General features: G+C 35.7%; 2 protein-coding genes and 1 long non-coding RNA gene across 5 annotated transcripts; 1 reads left to right on the top strand and 2 right to left on the bottom strand.

Annotated features, from left to right (window-relative positions):
• The first annotated feature begins 2,914 nt into the window (after positions 1–2,914).
• On the top strand, positions 2,915–6,551 carry LOC111798248 (putative WRKY transcription factor 57). The gene is made up of 3 exons (XM_023681278.2): positions 2,915–3,480; positions 4,648–4,794; positions 5,870–6,551. Exons 1-3 carry the CDS (start codon positions 3,143–3,145, stop codon positions 6,231–6,233), a joined length of 849 nt encoding a protein of 282 aa, XP_023537046.2. The 5' UTR covers positions 2,915–3,142; the 3' UTR covers positions 6,234–6,551.
• A 2,415-nt stretch (positions 6,552–8,966) lies between these two features.
• Positions 8,967–12,960, bottom strand: LOC111798571 (uncharacterized). Its single transcript, XM_023681810.2, has 3 exons — positions 12,452–12,960; positions 11,365–11,600; positions 8,967–11,228 (listed from the first exon to the last, which is right to left on the bottom strand). Exons 2-3 carry the CDS (start codon positions 11,596–11,598, stop codon positions 9,177–9,179), a joined length of 2,286 nt encoding a protein of 761 aa, XP_023537578.2. The 5' UTR covers positions 11,599–11,600; positions 12,452–12,960; the 3' UTR covers positions 8,967–9,176.
• Positions 12,961–14,810: 1,850 nt separating this feature from the next.
• LOC111799108 (uncharacterized) lies at positions 14,811–17,797 on the bottom strand. Of its 3 annotated transcripts, none has more exons than XR_015421586.1 (3): positions 17,620–17,797; positions 16,352–17,075; positions 14,811–16,261 (listed from the first exon to the last, which is right to left on the bottom strand). It is a non-coding gene; the product is annotated as an uncharacterized LOC111799108 (long non-coding RNA). The 3 variants fall into 3 exon arrangements; XR_015421587.1 differs by having other exon boundaries at positions 16,352–17,064; XR_015421585.1 differs by having other exon boundaries at positions 16,352–17,797.
• Positions 17,798–19,578: the final 1,781 nt, after the last annotated feature.

Genomic DNA, 19,578 nt, shown 5'->3' with positions numbered 1-19,578 from the left:
GTTAGCAGATGTTGTCCGGTTTGACCAATTATATATCGCCATCAGTTTCACGATTTTGGAGAGGTTTCCACATCTTATAAGAAATGTTTCGTTCTCTTCTCCAACCAATGTGGGATCTCACAGTCCACCTCCCTTAGAGCCCAACGACTTTGCTAACGCATTGCTCAATGTCTAACTCTGATACCATTTGTAACATCTCAAGTCCACCGCTAGTAGATGTTGTCCGTTTTTTGTCCATTACGTATCGTAGTCAGCCTCACGATTTTAAGAAGCATCTATTAGGAAGAAGTTTTCACTTTTGTATAAATAATGTTTCATTCTCGTCTCCAACCTATGTGGAATCTCACATTACCGATCTGTCGGTTAGAAAATAAGAAGAAAAAATAAATAATGAAAGAGTTGGTTGGGTTGGTAATGTAAAAAGCAAACGTGGAGGGGTGTGGGAGTGAAAATGACATTCTTGCTTTAGAATCAAGTTAGCTTATTAATTAAAAAGAAATAAAGAAAATAATAATAATAATAATAAATAATAATAAAAATAAAGATTCTCATTAGTTCCCCTTTCTCTATCCTTCTCTCTCTCCTCTTTCTAATATTCCCTCCAAAAAAAAAAACAAGCACGTGATCACAATGCCTTACTTCAATTATTACTATATTGTTATTCCCTCGAGTATAAATTTCCAAATTTAGATATTAAAATTACTTTCATACCCTTGCCCCTTCTTCCTAATTGAGATATACAAAAGGGTATTAAAGTAAAACCCCAAGTCAAATTTCACCAACTTTGTTATTTATAATATTACCTAATAAATAAATTAATTAATTAATGAAAATGTAAATTAACGAATTTATAACCAGAAGTATAATGAGTAGTACTATATAAACTATCCTGATGAATTGAATCTGGATTAGAATCCTGAAAAAATGTTTGGTATAAATATCGCTAAAAATCATAAATTTGCAATAAAAAGATGGAAAATAGACCCATAGAGCATAGCATATAATATATATAATGGGTTGCCATAAGTAATTTAATGGCTTAATTAAATATATGCTTAGGGTTAGGGCATTAAATTGGGGGACACTAACTCCCAACCCAACCACTATCAAATTATTAAAAATCTACCCTAAGTTATCGTTGAAGTTCCCTATTTTAAATTTATATTAATTTTAAAATTTATCAAAATTTCACCTAAAATAAAAATTATTTTCTTAACCAGTGCCACGTAGGATCAACTATATTGTAGAAATATCGACAGAGCAGAGTAAAAATAAAAAACCTTCTCCATCTATTAAAAATGGTAAAACATCGTAATAAATTTAATATTATTTTTAACATATTGTATATTTCCCATTAATAAGAAATTACGATATATTAAATTATATGTAGCATTTTCTTTATTATATAGTGATTTTTTATTATTATTATTATTATTAATTTTTAATATAAAGTGGTTTTATTAGGGTGCGTTACTTTATTTTATTTAAGAGGAAATAAAAAGGGAAATAATTAAAAAAAAGTTCTATTGGTGGCCCAAAGATAAATAAATTTTATTTAATTTTGAACAGTTTGAATAATAAAATAATTATAATTACGATAATAACCCCAAAACAAACCCATAATAATTTTTTCAACCACTCGTTAATAGCTCTATAAATCCTAATGCTTTCTGTGCATTAATGTTTGATTGGTCCCATCCATTTTCATTATCTATTTTTTTCCATTATAATTTGACCTAATCCAAATTTAATTTCTATTTAATCTTTTAAATTTTAAAAATTACACGATTGAATTTCATTAGTCCGTAAAGTTTGAAATTAATTTCTCGATAATTCTCGAGTAGAGTTGATATTAATTGAGTTTACCTAATAAATAAATTAATTTTATATTTTAGGATCTAAATAATTAAAAATCAAATTCAAATTTCAGGGACTAAATTGTAATTTTTAAAATTACGAGGACCAAATAAAAAAAATGGCAATCTAATAATTTTTTTTTTTAATTACACACATTGATTGATAAGTGATTGATTTTTAAAACATTTTAAAACTAAGAAAATATTTAATATAGTTTCATATAATTATATCTTTTAATGTTTGTAGTATAAATGAGTTAATTACTAATAATAATTTTGAGCTATTTTAATATAAAGTTATACCATATAATAATATAATTAAATGCGACATAACCTCTAAAGGGAAAAATAAAATAAGGTTGGGGACAAATTCTCTTCCATCCCTATGATATATTCCATATGGCTCATTTCTTATTTTAGGAGAAATAATAAATTCTATTTTTGAAAAATTAATTATTAATTTTTATAACGATATATATGTCAATTTGAATATAGCTCAACTAATTAATATATTATAGGCTAAACCTTAAGGAATTTAGGATCAAAATAGCAGATTTAATTAGGGTAACTATGATTATACCAATACAAAGTTCAAAATTTAACGTGTAATTATAGCTATTCTCGAAGTAAGCTAAGATGCTTAAATTGGTTTAATTAGTATCAAACCGAGCAACGAATGAGTAGAATCAAAAGTCGTATTAGATGCTTTATAGGAGACGAGTAGCCTTTAAACTTTTTTCTACGAGTCGGCAATGTGTCGACATCGTGGCATCTATCGGTATCAACAATTGTTATCGATATTTTTTATTTATTAATATTAATATTTCCACGTAGATATTTTAAATGAAGCCAAATAAAGTAATTAAAGAGCTTTTATAATTTACATTGATGCGCGTGGGTCCCACGCTTCCCTCCTTGTCCCCGGTTCCATGCTTAAATATCAGCCTCCCGTACGAGCTGAGAAGTTGACGCCCATTTTTTCTAATTAATTTAAAAAATAAAATATATTAATAAATTATTTATATTTTTTATTTTTTATTTAAATTTCTGGTTATCTTCCCTTCTATCATCTCTCTCGAACCGTATTTTGACGCGACATAGCTTTCTAAAAAACCTTTCAAAAAGTTCAGAAACTACGCGTCCTTTCCATTTCTCAACGTAACTTTCTCGCCATTTCCTTCTTCTCTGCAAACCCTAATTTCTTCCTCTTTCTCTCTCTCTCTCCTCCGATTTTCACTCTCCGACTCTGTGATTTTCCTCTGATTTCACCTCCTTCCGCTTCGATTATGGACCGCGATCCTCCGCCGAACTTCTCCACCGCCGATTCCTCCACTAATTGGACGAGCTCTTCACTCGCCTCTGCCTCCGTCGACGCTGATTACCTTCTCTCCGACGATAGAGAAACCACTATCCTCACTGAATTCGGATGGAATTTCGACTCCGATGAAGTTCAGCCTTCTCGATTTCTCGACTCCGACCAGATCGCCACCGATGACAACGCCGATTTGGCCGGAACCTCCACCGGTAGTCTACAGAGCCCTGACGTTCCTGTTCCGCTTGCCTCCAATCCTTCATTGTCTTCGAGCTCGAGCGGAGAGCCGCCAGAGAAACAGCCTGAGATTCCGTGAGTTTCGTTCCGATCAATTAAACGATCTCTTCATGCTTCATACACTTCATATTTCATCATCGTATTCCGATTCTGCAACTTTAATGGCGATTAACTTCTGATTTTTCTCTCTTTTTAAAAAACGAAAAATCGCAGGTTCGTTTCCGATTATTTGTAAAATTTTAAGAACCGTATTCAAATTCGTGAGGTTGTTCTAGTTCTTGCTTTGCTGTATTGTTAGAACGCGAAAATTGGGGGAGATAGTGCAAGAACTCTCTGCTTGAATCCATTCTCCAACTTGGGGAGGTAGTTTCGTAAATTCGGTGAAATCAGGGGCCAACAAATATAAATGCATGAAAATATAGGGACCGTTTTGCAGTTTTTAGAAAAATAAGTCCTCCAAACATCGCCGTTATTGCGGCGGGAATGCCATTTCCTTATCCCTATTTCTTTTTCTTCACTTCGTTAAATGAAAATCTCAAATAATTAATTCCGATTAAAATATTTTTTTAAAAAATAATCGAAGGAAAAATCAAAATTTAAAAGCATAAACCTCTAAGGGTTTTTTTTTTTTTTTTTTTTTTTAAATATATTTATTCTGAATGAAATTAACGAAGAATAATTCTCCCGAATTGATTATTATTTATTAAAAATTTGGATGGTTGGCATTATTTGTTCGATGTGCTTTTCATTCATGTAATATCGCATGTGTATATTTATTTATTTATTTAATTTTAATGCATATACTTAAAATTGTTTTATTTATTTTTGTTTTAAATTTTCTGGTCCATAATGGGTCTGTCATTACCTAATTCTTTGTTGTTCCTTTGAAATGATTGATCGTTTGCTCTTGTCTAATTACATCATAATCAATGAATTATGGTTTTCTTGTGCTATTTTTTTCTGCTTAATGCATTGCACCTTGCCTTTCCTTTTCCAATTAAATTGATATTTAACTAATTTCTTGTTTAGCTTCCTTAATTATTTGCAATTGTATATGGAGGTGAGGGTTCGAATCTCTAACCCGTTGAAGTTATAATGTTTTAATCTTTATGAATTTACGGTTCGATTTTTTTATTTTTATTTTGATGGGTTTGGAAGCAATTGATTTGAGAAATGTAAGATTGGTTTGATTTTCAAGATTTTGCTTTTACTTTATAAATTTGTAGGTGAAATATTTTGTAGGCGGAATAAGGTAAAAAAGAAGGGGCAAAAGCGAATCCGGCAGCCACGATTTGCATTCATGACCAAAAGCGAAGTGGATCATCTTGAAGATGGCTACCGTTGGAGGAAATATGGCCAAAAGGCTGTCAAAAATAGTCCATTTCCCAGGTTTGTATCCTTATATTACCCTATTTCTCATTATTTTTAAGTTTATTTCTCAATTTACATTCACTTTCTACCCATTTTCTCATATATATATATATATATATAGACACACACAAAAGAATATTTGCATAATCCACCGTACCATGAAAGTTATCTTATTTATAATCAAATAAATTACAATAAAAATAGTAATAAATAGAAATAACAATAAATGGAAAGATAACTGTGGTAAAAAGGCAAATATCTAGATATTTGTCTTATAATAAAATATCAAATATGATATATATATGTTAAATTATAATTTATTATTAAATATCCTTAACAAAAAAAAATATATATATATATAAATTCACATGATTAGGGTAACAACTTATCTGTTGAAGGTTTGAATCTCCGTCCTTACCACTGTATTGAAATATCGAAAAAGAAGGGTTTATCTATAGGATTAGGTGCATAAAAAAATGTACAATTCAATAATATCTATAATATTTAGTATTCGTTATTTATTCTATAAGAATTGATGGAAGAATATCTCTGCGTAGAAATATATACATATAAGCTATACTTTCATACTCAGTTCGTTATAGTCATTATAATTTTTTTTACCAAAAAGACCATAAAAAAGTATATTATAGCATTCTTCGTTAGCCATGGTGTCTGTTTTTTCTTACAATGATGATATTGACAAAAATACAATCCCAATGAAACCCTAAGGTACTATTTTACAAGCTCTCCAATCATGTTTTAAGAATCAAACACTGATATGAAACTTATTTACTCGGGTCAGAGCGTAAGCGAGTGATGCTTTCGGCTATTGGGCTCTCGCCGTCTAGAGTGGCATCACTCCACCGCTTTACCTAGTAGCACGACACACACACACGACACTTGTATTGATATAATACATTCAAACCCTGATTTCTTCTTATAATCATTGAGAAGGCGAGACAAAAGTTAAAAGGCTTGATTTTATGTCATATCTGTTTGAAAACAACAAAAGCAAAAAGAAACGATAATATTATGGAAAGACAGATGTCTTTTCTTTGTGTTGTCGCATAATTAGCTCTTAATTTATTCCCAGGAGTTATTATAGGTGCACCAACAGCAAATGCACCGTGAAGAAAAGGGTAGAACGCTCGTCTGATGATCCAACGGTTGTGATTACAACTTACGAAGGTCAACACTGTCATCACACCGTTGGATTCCCTCGTGGAGGAGGACTCAACATGGCTCATGAACCTGCTTTTGGGACTCAATTTTCCCCTCATATGGCTCAGTTCTTTTACCCTGAACCTCACCCACCGCCCACAATTACCCCTCCAAATGCTCCCAATTTGCCATCAGTGGCACCGTCCCAAGAACAGCCTCCAAATTCTTCACCCCAAGTGGCTTCGGATGAGGGCTTACTAGGCGACGTTGTGGCGCCAGGCATGCGTAGAAGATGACCCACTAGCAGCCCAATTTGTGGTATGAAATCCCTGCACTAACCTCATCTCTATATAATATTTAACTTTTTTTTTTTTTTTTTTATTGAAATTATTGACAGTAGTATGATGTTGTCCACTTTAAGCATAAGCTCTCGTGGCTTTGCTCTGGGCTTTTCCAAAGGATTTATATCAATGGAGATAGTATTCCTTGATTATAAATCTATAATCATTCCCTAAATTAGTCGATGTGTTCGGAGCGTGTATGTTTTTGAAATTATTGATACCCTCATTTTGCTTGAACTTGTACAAATCAGAAAGGTTGTTGCTTGTGTCGCCTATTTTTCTTTGTCTTGTTTTAGATTTAACTCATGTATGGATGTATTGAAAATTGAATCAAATGTTGTTTAATTCCCATTGTTTAGGATCAAAATTTGTTTCATTTCTTTTCGAGAGTCTATTAGACCGCCTTGCGACCGTTCCAGTTGGTCGATAACGATCCTCTATGGATGCAGGACCAGGGTTTGTTTGGTCGTTAATCACACCCTAGCCACAAGGCACAGGTTCATCCACTAAACTCTAAAGTGATAAATGTTGATAGTGTTAGGTTGAATGGCACTGTGACCTCTATGGATCACAATCTCGAAGATTCTCTTATTATGTATAGATATAACCTCTTCTACATTTAACCGATAGTAATGAATATATTGTGTGGTATAATGTGTGGCAGTCGAACGGAATTTTATTTTTAAGATTCTAAATATGTTTCCGAACACGTTAAAAACCCGTGTAAAAACATGGAATACAACTTGGTTATGTGCTATATTCCATGTTTTGAGATCACCCACTACCCTAAATCTTCCTTAAGGTTAAAATTTCCATGAAGTTACCTTGTGAGTAAATCTTGATCATGAAAAACAGCGAGTTATGGCGTTATAAACAGTAAATAAATGTTACTGTGCTTCCAAGTGCCGTAAAAAACAGAAAGACAAAGTAAGTATATCTCAGTTTCCTTTAAGAAAAAGCTTCATTAAAAGAACAAAACAAAGCCAAATCTTACAGCCTTTTGCTTTGTTAACTGGAAGGAACAGAAACCCTTAGGGCTAGCTGTTGCATGAAACCCTTTTTATTGTCATTATTAAATTAATGTTTCTTCATTCCTAAGTTACTTTCACTGTTCCATTCCATTAATGGGTAAAAAAGGCTTTTCGACGCTCCCATGTTGTTTTACTTTTTTGTTTTCGTCTTTTTCTTTCGGGTTTTACGATACAAGATAGGGCTAGTGAAATCATGTTACTGATGGTCGAGTCAAGCTCTATTTTGACGTCCGTTGTGCTATTTTTCAGGACTTATTTCTTATTCTTTGAGTATGTCGGGAGGAATGATGTATCAAGTTGTTATAGACCCGACTTAAGAATGAAACCCGTAAGTGCATTTGGTAGATAAGAGGGTGATGGAGACGCATAGGGGTATGTATCTTTTGAGGGTAAAATGTGTGAAGGGTAGTATTAGGGTAAAGTAGGGTAAAAAGGGAGATGTGGAGAGAAAGAAGAGTAAAGGGTGTAGGGTAAGTTATAGGTATTTAAGGGCGGAATGACATAAAAGAAAGGAGAAAAATCAAAATATTGAGGATTCTTTTGGAGGAAAAAGGGTTTATTGATATGATGGGACTCCACTTCTATCCATGCATTCATCAAAATCTATTTTAAAAAAATATTTTATTTTTTAGGTAGTGGGTCAATTTGTGTTCATATTATTGGATTTAAACTTCTAAATAAATAAATAAATATTGTGGCTATCAATATATATATAATGATTTTTTTTTTCTTTATTTCATTTATTAGTCATTATTTTTATTATTATTTTTTTTTATACATAATTTAGACTCACGAAAACGCTCACTTTTTTCATAGTTACTGATAGGTAATACGATTAAAAGTGTAGAGTCTTTTATCGTTCTTGTGAGATCTCACGTAAGTTGGAGAGAGAAACGAAACATTCCTTATTAGAGTGGGGATAGACGTATTTTAAAAACTTGAGGGAAGAGTTCAAGGTGGACAATATCTGCTATCGGTTGCCAAATACTGAACAATGTGCCAACAAGAAGACTGCCCTGAAAGGGATGGACACAAGGCTGTGTGCCAGCAAGGATGCTGGGCCTGGAATGGGGTAGATTGAGGGGTCCCACATCAATTATAGAAGGGTACGACTGTCAATGAGGACGCTGGGCCCCGAAAGGGGTGGATTGTGAGATCTCACATTAATTGGGGAGGGGAACAAAGAGTGCTGGCCTCGAAAGGGGTGGACACGAGGCTGTGTGCCAGCAAGGACGCTGGGCCTGAATGGAGTGGATTAGGGGATCCCACATCGATTATAAAAGGGAACGAGTGTCAATGAGGACGCTGGGCCCTGAAGGGGGTGGATTGTCATATCCCACATCGATTGGGGAGGAGAACAAAGAGAACAATTGCTGGCCCCGAAAGGGGTGACACGAGGCTGTGTGCCAGCAAGGACGTGGGGCTTCGAATGGGGGATTGGGGGGTCCCACATCAATTAAAGAAGGGAACGAGTGTCAATGAGGACGCTGGGCCCCGAAGGAGGTGGATTATGAGATCGAACAAAGAGAATGGGGAGGGGAACAAAGAGAACGAGTGTCAACGAGGATGCTAGGTCTCAAAGGAGGTGGATTGTGAGATCCCACGTCGATTGAAGGGAACGAAACATTTTTTATAAGGGTGTGGACCAAATATGATATAAAAGAACCCGTAAACGTTTATATTTTGAATCATAATACAAAACAATGGCTTCATTTGTATAGAAAACAGAGATAAATATATTCAAATCTGTGACCAATAGATCCATCACTATAATCTAAGCAAGACCTAATGTTTCTGCTATAGATAGATATAGGAGAAGAAGGACAAGCATTTCAGCTCAAAAATGTACAATCCAAACCATCTCTAACTAAAGCACAATCGTTGCAAGATTACCGACCGGGACTCGTTGTCGTCGACGGGGCCGTCTCGTCGTCTTCCCCCACCCTGTCAGCCTCCTATTGTCAACTCCCATCTCATCAGCAGCATCAGCATTACTAGGAACATTCTCAGCTGGCTGTGTAGAGGGGCTGCTGCTGCTGCTAGTCATGGATCGTCGCCTTCCTCTGCCACACGCAGCGTTTCTCGACGAGTTCCTCTTCGTCGAGCCCGAATTCCACTCATGACCCATTGCCCTCATTAGCCCTCCAAATGTGTTAAGATCTTCTGTAACTTCTTGTCTTGATAGAGAAGTAAGGCCTGGAAGTATGTCCCTTTGGAAGTCCCTCCGTTGCCTGCCTCGCCTTGCCTGCCCTTTCCGAGGGCGGCTTTGCAGTACCTTAGCTGCATCTTCTTCCATTGTTATATGCCCTGGAAGAACCAGTGGCTTAGGCATATACTCCTCTGCCTTGGCTTCTGCTAGTCCCAATGTCATGGATTCAAACGAATCCATCCCTTCTTCATACTCATTTGAATATAAGACAGCCATCTCCACCAACAAATCAAAGCCATTGTCCATACAATCCTCCAAATGGCTGTCACAAACAGATGAAGCAATGGAAACTATTGCCTCTGCTGCTAATTCCATGACCCCATCTTGTCCGTTTACGCCTTCGTATCGCCATTTCGTGTCTAATTCGGGCGTCGTTTCTATAATTTCATCGGAACTCGCAGGAGCCTCCTCCAAATCTATCTCTCCCCACATTCCGACATTTGATTTAGGTGTCGGTATCAAACGTTCTTCGTCGTCGTCGCTTAGACTCAAGTTCAAATCAATGAGAACTTTTGCTTCATTCAATTCAGCAACCAAAGGATCACAAGGCAAGTTGATATCAAATACTGCTTTCTTGGGATCCTGCAATCCTTCAGAAACTGATTTACAAGACATGTCTGATTCAAACTCTTTGTTGAAGATATCATCACTAAGCAAATGACCAGTTTTCCCTCTGAGCCAAGGCAACAATGTACAATTTTCCTTAAAACCTCTCTCTTTTGTACATTTCACGTCCACAGAACTCGAGTCCTCGAGGAGTTTCAACGCAACGGAAGGGCTCGAGTCTGTCGGAGTTCGATCGTTACCATTACCCTGTTTCCAAAAGTTGCAGCTGACAGAAGAGGGGTGACCCATATCTTCCTTGAACTCAGATGAACACCCGAGAACAGCCCTGTTATAGTATGATAGCTTACTAAAATCAGGAGCAGCGGGCTGCGGTGTGGACGTATGAGTAGGGACGAACGAGCTCGAGCTCAATGGTTCACCCTTGATCTTCTCATGACATCTATTGGTAAACTGCAAACCGAAAACCGACCCGTCTCTCGACTGTTCTACGCTATCTTTCTCTGTTGAATGAAACAGTGGAGCTTCATGAAGTTCATAGAGAGAACTTACAGGTTGAGAAGAAACAGGCCATGTTATAGTTTGAAGTCCTTGAAGAATGTTATTATTATCCAAATCACTTAAACAACTCGTATTCTTTTCGAAACGAGCACCCGATTTACGAGCATTTCGCAGGCAACCAGTCCGCTCGCCATCATCAGCAGCATAGAACTTGATATGCCTTCCAAGATCAATCATTTGGTCCTTGTTGTGATGGTGACTTGATATGTCAGGCTCACTATCAATATACTCATCAGCAGGGAGCTGAAGATCCAACACTTTTCGTCTAAACTTTGTCGGTCGGGATTCGAGAACCTGCACGTCCCTCGTGTCGCTTTGTAGTGAAAAAAAACAAGGCTTCTGGCTAGAAATCATAGAAGAATGAACTTCTTCAACACCTGAAATAGAAAACCTGGCATTAGACGAATTCGCCACACGAAAATATGGCAGATTCCGTCTCGAACCATCTTCAGAAGTAACTTGAGATGTCATGGGGCTAGAAGAGAGCAATGAGTCTACAGCTAACTGATTTCTGCAAAGCTCTGTAGATTTGATCTTAGCCATTAGATCTCGTTGTTTTCGGTATAGACGATGCAGTTCGAACACCTGCAGTTCGACACAAGAAGCAATATCTGGCTTATAGCTAGACTTCCAATGAGAGATTTCATTAAAAACTTAACTCAATCATGTTGAAATGAAGAACAATGTATGAGAGTTCAGGAAGATAGAAGAAGAAATGCACCTGATTCTTGAAGATGGCCTCATGTTCAAGCATTTTCTGCTTCACTGCATCCTTATCATCGCCTAGATATCCATTTGTGTTAGTTCTTGGATAGAACACGTTGGGATATTGTGCATTTGTGAAGGCTCTTTCACCATAAAATAGGTGCCAATTATGGCTGTTAGTATCATTGTTAAGTTCCCTCATTGGGTAAAAGCCTGGCAAGGAACTTTTGCATTGCACTTTCGTCCCCATTCCTGAAAATTATAAGAGTTCAACTTTAGGAGGGAATCCCATTGAAGATGCAGTTCATACTCTTCATCATATAGCTCCCAGTGTCCTCGCTAACACTCTTTCCCCTCCCCAATCGATGTGGGATCTCACAATCCACTCCCCTTCGAAGCCCAACATTCTCGCTAGCACTCATTCCCCTCTCCAATCAATGTGGGGTCTCACAATCCACCCCCTTTAGGGCTCAACACACCGCTCGATGTCTACCCCCCTTCGGAGCTCAACATCCTCGTTGGCACCATTTGTAACAACCCAAGCCCACCACTAGTAGATCCATCATAATTCAAACACTCGAACCTCATAACGAGAGTACAACATCAGCAATACAACCAGTGAACTCAGAAAATGGAAATTCAAACCAAAGAGGAACCATAGAGAACATGTGACAATGAAACTCCAAAGCAGGCCAATGAGCTCAAGCTTTCGCCTCAAAGAAATTACAGATAAAATGGAAGGTCTCCAGAGATACCCACAAAGTCCACAAGGAAAATTCAGTGTTTAAGAAGTCTCCTCTCAGTAAAGACAAAGCAACAAGTCTAGAAAAGTCAATACAACAAAGCAACCCAGATATTGGCGCAAACCACCAATCAAAATCATCAGAATCCTAAAATTCAGTGCAAAAGCAAATGCATGATGAACCCAAAAGGGTAATCATAGAAACCACAAACACCCAACAATTCCCCAAAAAACAGCACAGAACCAACCAAAAAGTGGGAAAAAAAACACAATCAAAGTGCTAAACCAAGCAATCAAACGATCAAACCAAAAGAACCCATCAATCAAATAATCCAAAAAACGAAGAACAGAACAAAATTACCTCAATCGAACACCGCACAATCAAAAATCGCTCTCGGATTCAACAAACAACGAGAATCCCCATTCAGAATCTCATCGAACTCCCTCCATCAAAGACAATAACAAACCAACAGATATCAAAAATGATTAAGAAGAAGAACAAGAACAAGAATATCTGAAAGCCATGAGAAAAGGGGTTTAGATGGTCATGGGGTTGAAGAAAAGAAGCAGAGATTTCAAAGTTTTTGAGATGAAAAGATAGAGAAGAGGTCTTTTAGAGAGAGATCCTAGAAGGGAAATCTCCAATACCCACAACAAACAAGCGAACAAACTCCCAATGAAGTGACCCGAAATTTGTCAACATCCGCTTCCACTTTATTCTCTCCTCTTCCTTTCCTTTAACTATTTCCTTAATTTTTTTCCTCCAAAATCAAAGAAATCAAAGAAATGGGGTGCTTCGATTTCTTCAAGATTCGCGCTCCCTTTATGAACAGATAATGAAGGACAAATATCTCAAAATCCCGCCTCCTAAATCACAGTTGTGGAAGAATATAATACAATCGCTCTAAACCCATTACCTGTTTTAATTAATACATTAACGAAGGAATTAAAAGGAACCAGAATTTTGGAAAAAAGATTTTATTTTTGTTTTCATTTTCAAGTTATTAATTCCGAAATTTGGTGTGGGTCCCATGGTTGTGTGTACTACGGAAAGAATGAGGATTTGGATGAAGAAGGAAAATGCCCTTGTAGTAACTCAAAATTACAGAAATGGGATTTGTTTTTTTTATTTTTATTTTTATTTTTATTTTCTAATTTTTTGATTGGCGGATTGGTTGATCTTGTGTCAGCTATAGCAGTGAAACTCCATTGGTGGCTCTCTTTTCATGCTGTCCAATCTTATTTTCTACGAATATTAAATTATATTATAAAATTTTAAACTTTAATTCTCTAATATTTTAATTTAATAAATTGTGTTAAAAAGAAAATTATTAAATTAAAAACAGAGATTTCCAACTTTAAATGGAAAAAGTGGTTTTTTCTTTTTTTCTTTTTTTCTTTTTTTTAAAAAGAAAAAGTTAGGAACAGAATATTAATCAATAAATAATTAAAAATATTGAAACGTGTTGCTATTTTTTTTTTAATTTAAAATTTAAAAAATAGTTGAAGAATTTATTGAGTTATGCTTAAATTAATAACTCGGTTGAATAATTTAAATAATTAATTTTGATTTAAAAGAAAATTAAATAAAATTAAAATTTAAAATTTGTAATTTAAAAAAAAAAAAAAAAAGGAAGGGGGCTATTAGGGGAAGTACAAAGCGTCGGGGAATCATAATAATTAAAGCAGATTTAATTTTAGCTTTTAAATTTCTTGTTATGGACGTTAGCGTTGTTAACAGACCCCCGAGTGGGGCCCACCTTCCTTTGCATTAGTCACTCTCATCTAAAATGAGTGACGATTTCCAATGTCCCAAGATTTTCTTAAACTACTTGCTTAGTGGGGCCCACCTTCCCTGAGGCTATATATGTCATTTAACAATTTTGATTTTTTTTTTTTTTTAATTTTTCAAAAAATTAAAACCGACGAAATAAATAATAAAAAGTAGATTAAAAAAAAAAGTCTTTATACAATTTAATTTTAATAAATGCAAAGAACAGTAAATAAAACCACCAAATAATTTAATAATTAATTTCAAAGTATTAGAATTGAATTGATGAGCCAAAATTAGGGTTCCTTCCTTCAAATTCTTATGGTCAAATTGGGCCCACATATTCCATTCAATAACACCTTTTAATCACCTTTATGATTCATTTCTCTTCTTCTTCACACTTTCTTAAAGTTCTTAACATAATTATTATTGACCATCATGTTCTATATATACTATTCAAATTCTGAGTTTGTCACAATATTTGGTCAACCATATTTGAGACATCTAGACGTTTTCATATTCTCGAGCTAGTTTTATAATATAGTCTTTTGCATACCTACTATTATATATTTTTAAATTGATGTAACTAATGCAATGCAAACAGTTTATGTATTTTTTACATTGAATTACAAATTTATTTGTTAATACAATACATAACCATATAAATACATTACAAGTTAATTGCTAACTCGAACACAAGTAAACTATGCATTATAACTCGAGTGAAATGTCAAATATTCAAATTTCCACCTCCTCATATCATTGAACAACGCTTTCGGAAATCTAATACGACGTATACGAGATTGTAGCTATTCTCTAAATCGAGTATTCAATACGAACTCCACATAGTAATTAGCTAAACCCCATAAAAATGTCATTTGGATGTTTGAAATTAGTCTGATGTTTGGGGAAAAGGGAAGTGAAAGCAAACAGTATTTTAACTCAGAAATGAACATTAAAGCTACTAAACTTCATCAACTGAATAGATGATATTAGACAGAGATCATAATATTTATACAATCCACAGAGAATGTATATGGCATCCAATATTTAGCATAAATTGAGTTAAAGATGCAAGTTGTTTGAGTAAATACTCGAGATGATGAGAAAGTTTCAGTTCCATTGGGCTATACCTGTGAATTCCACTGCTTCTTTGGTTTCCGATGTAAACTAAGTTGAAGCAAGAGTAACTGTGAACAAAAGTGATGTAGCCAAATTAGAACTGCAACATATATCATTATCAAGTCAGTTGATTAATTCTTATTGATACTCACACCTTTGGAGAGGAGAACGGAGTATTTCTTATAAGGGTGTGGAAACCTCTTCCTAGTGAAAGCGTTCGACAACTTTGAGGGAAAGCCTAAAAGGGAAAGCGCAAAAAGGACAATATCTATTAGCGGTGAGCTTGTACTGTTACAAATGGTATCAGAGCAGACATCGGGCGGTGTGCTAGCGAAGACGCTAGGTCCCCAAGAGGAGTGGATTGTGAGATCTCACATCGGGTGGAGAGGGAAATAGAGCATTCCTTATAAGGGTGTGGAAACCTCTTCCTAGTGGACGCGTTTTAAAACCTTGAGGGGAAACCTGAAAAGGAAAGCCCAAATAGAACAATATCTGTTAGCGGTGGGCTTGGGCTGTTACGAGTCGTATCAGAGCCAGACACCGAGTGGTGTACCAGCAAGGAACCTGAGTCCCTAAGGTTGATGAATTTGAGACCCCACATCGGTTGGAGAGAGGAACATAACATTCTTTATAAGGGTGTGAAAACTTCTCCCTAGTGGATGCGTTTCAAAACTTTGAGGGAAAACCCAAAAGAGAAAGTCTACAAAGGACAATATTTGCTAGTGGTGGACTTGGGCGGTCTAAACTTGATATCAACACAACCCTAAGAAAACAACAAGATGCTATGCCAATAACATGTACGATACTGATTTGGAATTTCAACTATCAAGTTTCATTGAATCACCTGAAAAGCAATGAATATGGAAACCCTTCCCAGACACGGGGAGAGTTGAAGGAGCAATGCAAGAAACGAGATGAACAAAACACTTTGGAAGGCATTGAACGATGGATTTCTACAGATGTGTGTTGATCAATCATTGCCCCATTGATCATCATCTTAATATGGGTTGGGAATAATATAAGGGAAACTTTACCGTCGACCAATGATATTTAAACCTTTGTCTTCAACTTCGCTCTTTGAAGTTACCCTTTTTGATTCTTGCTGCTTGATGATATCTGCTTCAACCTTTGTCAAGTAAAACAGACAATACACAATCTATGCCCTTATGAGTTATGAATGTCGTTTTATTTCAAATAAAGCAAACGACAAACCTGAACTCAGTTAGCTTCGTTCTCAATTCTTGGGCCAATTTCATACTGCTCAATGTTCAACGCGTGCTGCACAAAAATAATCCATACCAGGAAAATCTTGTTTAGTTAAAAATGAGAGCGCTAGCAAATCAATAACAAAACAACAGCCTGCTATACCTGTACTCGTGTTGTCGCGTTCTGCTAGAAAAGTAAATATAACGGTCGAAGCCCACCACTAGTAGATATTGTCCTATTTGGTCTTTCCCTTTCGAACTTCCCTTAAGGTTTTTAAAAAGCACATGTTAGGGAGAGGTTTCCACACCCTTCTAAAGAATGTTTCGTTCTCCTCACCAACCGATGTGAGATCTCACAATCCACCGTCCTTCGGGGCCCAGCATCCTCGCTAGCACTCGTTCCCTTCTCCAATCAATGTGGGACCTCCCAATCCACCCCCATTCGGGGCCCAGCGTCCTTGCTAGCATACCGCCTCGTGTTCACCCCTTCGGGGCTCAACCTTCTTGCTGGCACATCACTCGATGTCTGACTCTGATACTATTTGTAGCAACTAGCATATGTTGTCCTCTTTGAACTTCCTCTCAAGGTTTTAAAAAGTATCTGCTAGGGAGAGGTTTCCACACCCTTACCTTAACCGATGTGAGATCTCACAGAAAAGACTAAAAAATCATTGTTAGCGTTCTATACGAGCACCCAATCCTTGTCCACCCCCTTTAAACAACCATCCAGCTTTAACCTTAAAATTTTCTCGTTTCAATCTACAGCATTGGCTAGTTAAAGGAAAATCTTGTCTGCTTGAGATTCATTCTCAGTGAAAGTGCCGATCCATAAACCTTAGGATCTCCCAAGGCTGTCACAGCGTTTATTGACAAATCCTGCACCATTTCTACTTAACAGGTAAACACTGTTTCTTGATTAATGAAGAAAATTGTACTATAGTGATTACATGCCCTCAGTCTCATGATTTTCGAAGCAACACAGATCTACTCAATTCACCACAAATCACTCTTTTATGTGTGTGTGTGTGAGAAAAGAAGCAGAGAGAAAAAATCACAAAAAATTAGAATACGGATTTCCATTCATACTGTTCCTCAAGGATCGATAAGAATCACATCAGCATCAAACAGTAACGACAGAGAGAAGATAACAGAAACAAAGTTTATGTACGGTTTAATCCGATGAGACGCTAGCGGATCTCAGCTAAACATTGACTAACGATTTAATAAGCGCCTAAAATAATGAAAATCAAAGCTCAACTGTTGAACAATTTCTTGAATCTCCTCCACACTACACGTTACAATTTCTCGGCAACTAAACAGATAAATCGGTAAACACCGCAGATTAATTCCACAGATTGTGTTTTTCTACGAAGACGGAGAAAGATAAAATGCAGCCGAAGCTAGAATTAGTAACAAGGCCGGAGAACGCACCTGACCGCCGCCGGAGAAGCGATGAGAAGCACTTTTTTGCAAGCAGAAGAGGTGAAAAGTGAGTTCCAAGCGGCGGGAAGGGCCTCAACTAACGACGTCGTATTCACGTCCTCCGCTTATTAGAAATTATATATCAAATGTGTTGTTCCAATTTTATGTAATTTTTTTAATACAACAAATTATCGGTTCCATTTACAATTTACTTCATAAATTTTTTATTTTATAGTTCAATTTTTGCTAAAATTACCTAATAATTTAAAATTTTAAAAATAGATAATCACCCATAAAAATTCACAAAATATTATAAAAAATTATTTAAATTATCTATATTAGTTCTCGAGAAAACATAAAAAAGATAGGTCAATTAGGACAACGACATACGAGATTGGTTGATGGATCCTAAGCAAACCCTAACCCTTATCCCAATTTAGAGGTGACCAACATCTAGGCATAGGTACAAGTAGGTCTGAGACCACTAGGACAATGATTGACTAATACCCATCACGTGTTTGGGAAAATTTTTAATGTAGCATTTGGTCATTAAAAGCGTCACACTGTCCGTTCTTATGTGTAGTCACAACTCTTGTACTATTCATTAAAAAATAGCACCAGACACGTTTCTCGACCTGACTCGTCGTAATCAATCTCGTTAACATTAATTATTACAAATTATACTTCCAAACTTACCGAAAATAGTAAATGATTTTTTTTTAAAAAAATCAAACTAAATATGTGATTTAGACTATATTGTTTTAAACAAAAATTAGATATAAGCTCAAAATATATTTTAATTAATTAAAATATAAAATACCCGTAGTTTTAAAATATATTAATTTTACCCTATTTAATAATTTAAACTACCATAGTTTTGTTGTAGGGCATGGACTATAACAGCCCAGATACACCGCTAGCAGATATTGTCCTCTTTTAGACTTCCGGTTTTAAAACGCGTCTGCTAGGGGAAGGTTGAAGGTTTCCATTGGTTTGTCCTCCTTCCCAACCAATGTGGGACATCACAATGGGCCCCTTTGGGGCCCAGCGTCCTCGATGGCACCCTTTCCTTCCTCCAATCAATGTGAGACCGCCCCAAATTCCACCCCCTTTAGGGCCCACTCTTTCCTTCCTCCCATCGATGTGGGACTGCCCCCAAATTCCACCCCCTTTAGGGCCCAATATTCTTACTAGCACACCGCCTCGTGTCTACCCCCTTCGGAGAACAGCGAGAAGGCTGACATATTGTCCGCTGTTTGGCTTTGATACCATTTGTAACGGTCTAGATTCACCGCTAGCAAATATTGTCCTCTTTGGACTTTCCCCTTCGGGCTTCCCCTCAAGGCTTTAAAACGTGTCTGCTACATAAGAGTTTCACACCCTTATAAATGTTGGTTTGTTCTCCTCCCAACCAACGTCGACATGGACTATATGCAGTTATATTAAATTAACATTAAAAAAAGAAACTATTTTACAATTAAAACATAAAAAATAAAACCATTTTTTTATTATAAAAAACAGAAATTAAAATAAAAAAAATTGGAATTTTGCTTTTATTTCCCGAAAAAATAAAAATAAAAAAAAAATGTGGTAAAGTGGGGACCACCGCAGTACTCTGCCCATTATGAGTGGGACCCACGTGATTAGCGAAAAAAGTGGGACCCACCGATGAATAATTGCCCCTCTCTCTCTGTATGGTATAAAGATAGTGCGACTGTGACTCCAAAATTTATTTTTATTTTTATTAAGTAAAATCACTACTCACTTTGAAACTTTTAAAATTAATATAATTTGTAAAAAATTTAATTTTTTGATATAATTAATAATTAATTTATTTATTCGATCTTTTTTTTTTCGTTTCATAGATTCACAATTTTGTATTATATAAAATTATTAATGATTAAATTTATATTTTTGAACTAAAAATTTAGAAATTAAGCGATATATTTTGTTTGATTTTTTTTTTAA

This window comes from Cucurbita pepo, chromosome 7 (genome assembly GCF_057944985.1).
Source record: "Cucurbita pepo subsp. pepo isolate OVF chromosome 7, ASM5794498v1, whole genome shotgun sequence".
Lineage (NCBI taxonomy): Eukaryota > Viridiplantae > Streptophyta > Magnoliopsida > Cucurbitales > Cucurbitaceae > Cucurbita > Cucurbita pepo.
This window is presented reverse-complemented; position numbering and strand designations above follow the sequence as displayed.